Source organism: Rhinolophus ferrumequinum, chromosome 17 (genome assembly GCF_004115265.2).
Source record: "Rhinolophus ferrumequinum isolate MPI-CBG mRhiFer1 chromosome 17, mRhiFer1_v1.p, whole genome shotgun sequence".
In the NCBI taxonomy this organism is placed as follows: domain Eukaryota; kingdom Metazoa; phylum Chordata; class Mammalia; order Chiroptera; family Rhinolophidae; genus Rhinolophus; species Rhinolophus ferrumequinum.
Genome location: NC_046300.1, coordinates 11,775,533 through 11,781,532, shown reverse-complemented (window position 1 = coordinate 11,781,532; position 6,000 = coordinate 11,775,533). Strand labels below are relative to the sequence as shown.

The following is a 6,000-nucleotide window of genomic DNA, read 5'->3' as shown; positions in this document are numbered from 1 at the left end:
CGGCACAAATGAAATATTAATAGAAGTACCCAGTCCATTAATTGGCCCTCAGAACAAGGGCATCAACACACATGATGTAGTGTCTGGAAAACTCTATTGTACATCCATGAGAGAATAAGATTAAAAGTACCTTAGAAGATCATTTTGACCCTGTGGACCCTTTAATCTGGTGTCAGGGAACCTCAGGGGTTCTCAGGCTGCAATTCGGAGAATCATTGTGCTAAAGAATGTTTCTCAGGCTTCCTGCCTTGTTCATTAAGCTCGCATTTGACATTTTTGCTGTGTGTATGTGTTCGTGTATACACACACATACGTGTGGTGTGTGTGGCGGTGGGCTGGGAGGAGAGGGGCCGCTGCTGAATGAAAGGTTAACTTCTAAGGCAGCAGTGCTCTCCTGAAATGTGGGGGAACATCCCTGCGTGTAGCTTTGCTATTACTGGAGCCGAGTGTGGAGTTCTCAGTCGCCTCTGCCGTATACCATCTCCATTCCAGCGGTCATCTTTTAGTCCTGTCAGATTTTAAATGGGGGTGTGAATTGTCCGGTTAGGCTGATGTTGTTGGAGTGGCCCCTGGAGAGAGCTTGAGCTGCTGGGCCCTGGGTGCTTAACCTGCTGTCTTTGGATTCCCCAGAGCCTAGGAACGGGCTGATTTTCCTGAAACTGCATTATGGGTTTTTTTGGAATAAGGTCTCTAGTTGTCATCATATTCTGAAAGGAGTCAGTCCCCTAATTTCTCTCCCTAGCTTAAGGTAGGGGCATGCCTTAAAGTTCCTGGTGAGTTGAGAAAGGATCCTGGTTGAAAGAGTTTAAGAGAAACATTGTATCCAGCATAATTCAACATGTAAATAAAATGTATTTGAGTCCTGTAGAAATAGGTCATGTGTGTCTTCCACAACAGAATGCACACGCATAGCTCTTCTCACACTTGATGTGGCTCCCAGGTGTCCTGGATGTCCTTATTTCAGGCTTGATGTCATCATTTTAGCCGTGGTCCAGTTTATTTGCTTAGCGCTGCATCAAGACTGGTTTCAAGACAGTGAATGAAGCCACGTGCACCATATTGTTTTCTGTACCAATACCTGATTATTTGAATGGAACTTCAGTCCTTTTATTGAAACTGAGGTATTTAATTGACAATACTTTGGCTCGAAGGAAGCAGTTTTCAGGATTTGCAGCCTGCACCCACATCCTCTTGGGAACCTTCTTTTCTAAAGATTTTGTCCATTTTTTCCAGACTCTTAAGTAACTGTGCTTCTCTCTGGACTGTCCCATAGATTCCCTGTAAGGAGCCCCCGCCGGTGTGCCAGACCTCCCAGGGGCCATCCGCCCGACTGCACCAGACTCCGGCAGCGGGGCCTCCGATGGCAGTGGGCACCTCCCTGTGAAACTTGCCAAGCTGGACGCCACAGCTCTGCACGACGTCACTTTGGCCAACTCTGTGCCCCCTTCGGAGGCGTGCAACCATGCAGTCCTAGCCAGCAGCCCGGGCATTCCTGAGGAGCTCTATGTAAGCGAGGCTGTGGAAGATGCTCCCAGCTGCAGAGGGTACCGGGATGCCTGCACCATCACCGGTATGGGGGCCTTTCCCTGCCAAGGAGGGAGGGAGAAAGGGATGGTGGGCTGGAGGCCTGGGGAAGGATGCGGCCACAGGGGTGGGTCTGGGGAAGGAATGTGGGAGTCTGCGCTTTGGGAGCGTGAGACCGGCCATCCTAAACCGACTTGTCTGAGATGAAGACAGGACTTCATAGAATTGTCGTGAAGGTTAAAGACGGGAACATCGAACCTGGGGAGTGTACACTGAGCAATGCTCCGTGTAGAGCGGCCTTTGCCCCTTCTCTCTGAGGCTCAGTCTCTTCAGGCGGAAGAGAGGTGTCATGGGAATAAGGCACAGTGGCATTGGGGGATGCAAAAACGGAACCACAAGCAGTGAGTGCCCTTTTTCACTGCTAAGATTTGTACAGACATCGGTTCTTGCAGTTGCCCGTGTCAGTCACTCCTTCCAGTGTCCCAGGAATAGGGTTAATCACCTCCCAGTGCGCTGGCAACTTCTGCTCATGCTGCCAGAGCTCTTGCTGCTTTCCTTTCTCCAGGGGTCACTGACACAGGTGCTTGGAGCCAGCACAAGAGAGGGCCCTGAGTGGAAATGGAGCAGGAGGGTGCGCGTAACAGCAGGGAGGGGCATCATTGATCGTTAAATCCAGTTGCATCTGTATTGAAGTTTACCGTAGTTCTCATTTTTGTCCGCAGTGTTTGCTTTTGTCCTCCTGTTTCATGCCTAATGGCAGTTTAAACTACACCTCTTGGTTTCCAGTAGCTTTTCATTGTTCAGTCTCACCAGTTAAGTAAGCATTGAGGAGCCGCTGTGCTGTGTGTCGGGACTTTCCTGAGGACAGAGGGGCGCAGAGATGGCCTGGGTCCCAGCCTGCGTGCCCAGCCTGTGTAAGCAGCCGAGCTCCGGGTCCCACGAGCTACCCTCCCTCCATTTATGCGCTAATCCCCCGCCCTGCCTGCTGGCTCATGGAAGGACACGGTTCCAACGTTTCCCCTTGCTCACGGATCTTTCCTAGTAGCACAAAAACATACTATGATCTCTCTGTCCTTAAGAAGAAGCCTTTTTGGCCCCACTTTCCCTACAGCGAATGCCTGTGTCTCTGTTCCTCAGTCTTCTGACTTGATTTCTTCTGTTGTCTCCTGCATCCAGTGCAAGCAGGCTGGTGATTCCACTGTTCTTCCAGCACTGACAGCCTTGTTCAGCCCAGGGGTCTGTCCTCAGCCTTCATCTTCTTACCTTTTCAGCAGGGGGGACCCAGCCAACCACACTCTTCTCCTGGAAGAGTGTCCTCCCTTGGCTTTGGGTCCCCACTCTCTGGGTTCTTCCATCTTGCTGGCTGCCCCTCCCCCCTGCCAGGCCTGCGGATGCTGGAGTGTCTGGAGCTCAGCCCTTCCAGCCCCTGGCTCCTCCTTGCACACCCCTGCCCAAAGTGATCTCACCCAGTCTCCAGGCTTTAAAACCTGCCGTAAAACTGACCCCTCTCCCGTTCCTGTTCTCACACTAAAGCCGGACGTAGCGGTCTGACTCCACATACAGCATTTTCACTTGGATGCCGAAAGGCACCTCCAACTTACGCAGCCAAGAAATGGATTCCTGATTTCCACCTCCACCTGCTTTCCCTGTCTTTATACATGGTACTTTGCACCTTCCAATTGTCCAGGCTCAAAACCGGGAGGTACCCAGCACCTCTGTATTTCTTCCACACCCCAGTTTGCTGGGATGTCTTTGGCTCTCTCTCCACAACGTGTCTGGAATTGGACTGTTTCTCACCAGCTCCACAGCAGCTATCCTGGTCCCAGCCACCTTCTTCTCACGCCTGGATTATTGCCTGGGGCTCCCGCTCCCCCCACTCCACCCCTGCCTCTGTGCAATCCATTCTCCGCCCAGCCATGAGAGAGCCTTTTTAAATACAAAGTCAGATAGTTTAACTCTTCTGCTCCAAGCTTCCAGCGGTCTTCCATCTGCCGGTGGCCGTGAGGGTCCAGGTGATGGGCCCCCCTGCCCTCCGGCCTGTCTCCTCTGTGTCTGCTCCACCCCAGGCACACCGGCCTTCTTGCTAGCCCTTGGACACACGGGAGCCTCCCTCCTCAGGGCCCTTGTTCATGTGGGTGCCCAGTACCTGCATCACCTTAAACCCCGATGTCCTCGTGATCCCCTCGTTACTTTTTCCAAATGGCGTTTCATTAGACATGTGGTCCCCCTTCCTTTCCCCAACTCCCTTTCCCACTTTATCTTTCTCCCCAGGCTTAGCCATGAGTTACCGTGTGTTTCTACTTTGTCTGCCACATTTGCAGTAGAACGCCAACTCTCCCAGGGCAAGGGCTTTGTGTGTCCCGGAATCCCAATGACTGAAACAGTGTCTGTGTGTGGCCAGTGCCCAGTAAATATTTGCCAGGTGAATAAATGGTGTTATTTAATTATTACTGCATCCGCTCGAAGTGGGGACTCTTGTCCCCGTTTTACAGGTAAAGAGACTAAATCATGAAAGGTTCAGCATCCTGCCTAAGATGCCTGAGCTCTGAGGGGTGAGACTCCCATCCAGGTCGTGACCCCGGGACACGTGTTCTTTGCCACCCAGCAGTCCAGTCCAGTTGGGGAGACAGGTGAACAAACGGATATTGGTTGTGAACTGTGGTTAGGGCAGTGATAAGCACGGACACACAGGAGTGCTCCAAGGAGGGTGCCTGGCTAAGCCTTGGAGGGGAAAGGATGAGGAAGGCCAGGAGGGCTTCATGGAGGAGGCAGTGTCTCCATTGTTTCTTCATTTGTCTAAACATGTGAACTAATCCCTGGGATTACTGTGGCGTCTATGCCTATGAAATCCAGGAAACATCCAGCCTATGAAAGCACTTTCACTTTCCTTGAACGTGACCACCGAGGGCAAAGAAATGGCAGCGTGCAGTGCTGAAACCTCAAACCCTATAGAACTGGAGGTTCTCTGCTGGGATGTCTGTGGCAAGCCCTGTAGGACAGCTGAGAAACAGAGCTCGGTACAGTCATGTTTGGCAGTGGCTTGGTAAACAGGAGGGTGAACACAGGCAGTGTTACCCCGTTAAGGTGCTGGGCAGCCGGACGATACAGACCGCGCTCAGCTTAGAGTCTCATTAGATGCTCACGGACAGGAAGACACAAAATGAAAAACGCATTCTCGGAGAGACCTGCAGTATCCCCAAGCACTCATATGTGGGCCCCAAGGGCTTTGCCAAGTGCCGTCCTGGGAGACTACTTGGCATCCGGCCTCCAATAAATGCACTCCGCCCCCTGTTCCCAGTGAGTGCTGAGTTTAACAGCAGACTTTTGTTTCTGTTTAAGTTTTAGGCAAAGCCAAATGCCCATTACAAAGCCCTGCTCCCTCTACCCTCAACCTGGGGATATCACATTTTCGGGTGTGTCATTTTCTGTTTGGGGCGGTTTTACAAGATGTACCAAGAGGGCGCCCAGGCTGCCTGGAGTTACGTAATCCATTGTGTGTCCAGGGCAGCTCACAATCTTAGGATTTGCCCCGACAAGAAAGCTCAGAAAAGTGCTGAGGAAGGTGTGGGACGGTGGCTGTGCTGGGCTCTCAGGGAGAAGAAGCTCTTCTCTCTCTGGATTGCCTTTGGAGTTTATTTCTGCCCATGGCATTGGTGCTTCAGTTCAGGCAGCCCGTGGGGGCCCAGCCTCTGCCAGAGCTGTGCCGAGGCAAGCACATTCGGACAAACTCTTGTGGTAAGTGTGTTTGCCTGTTTGGCTGCTGTTTGTTTGTGATGTGGCCGGAAAGGAGAAAAGACCCCAGGGGATGTCATTTATCTCCTGTTCAGTTCTGCTTGCTACGTTGTCCATGGACATGTGGTCGGGAAGTTTCAACACGAATCGTTGACAGGCTGCTCACCCCTTGTCCCCTCATCCAGGCTCAGAGGAGGCAAGTGACGCGGCCCTGAGCAGCAGGTCTGTAGTGGCACCAGGCCTGCTGGACTCCCACCACCTTTCCCTTCGCAATTCTTTGTAACGGCTAACAGCATCGCTAAGGCCCCCTCTGGCCTCTTCAACTCTGCGATTTTCCTAATCCTGGGTCTTTGTCCTGGTTTCTGGGTCAGGAAGGAGGTTTTCAAAAGGTGAAGACAATGTCTCCTTCCCCGCTTCCCTCTTGTCCGCCCTCAGTTTCTTTCTTTTTGTTTTCCTTCTAAATGTGCTTTGCCCTGTACCTCTGACCCACACCCCCGTGATGGAAAGCTTGCTAATCAGTTCTGCTCTGGCTTGTTTCTCCTCGCTTCCTCTGAGCCAGTCAGAATCTGACTGTTGATGAGCCACCTGGTTTCTGTCCTGTCGATACACTGTTACCCCAGGGCTGTCTGGGCCACCAAACAGTGAATTGCTGGGACGTGTGAGCTCCTCTTGTCCCGACCCAGTTGGTTTTCAGTGTCAAGACGTACGAGACTATGGGTGAGAGACGATGATGGAGATGTGGTG

At 52.1% G+C, this 6,000-nt stretch overlaps 1 protein-coding gene across 5 annotated transcripts in view; it reads left to right on the top strand.

Annotated features, from left to right (window-relative positions):
* Window positions 1-1,284: 1,284 nt before the first annotated feature.
* The window catches only part of TRAK1 (trafficking kinesin protein 1), a 110,983-nt gene continuing 106,267 nt past the window's right edge, over window positions 1,285-6,000 (top strand). For 2 of the 5 annotated variants that reach the window (XM_033132082.1, XM_033132080.1), the window contains exon 1: window positions 5,043-5,259. In XM_033132082.1, the coding sequence (XP_032987973.1) occupies window positions 5,169-5,259 (91 nt within the window). In that variant the 5' untranslated portion in view covers window positions 5,043-5,168. Of the gene's footprint in view, window positions 1,571-4,932; window positions 5,260-6,000 lie in introns of those variants that run through there. The other 3 variants (XM_033132085.1, XM_033132078.1, XM_033132088.1) reach the window with 3 other exon arrangements.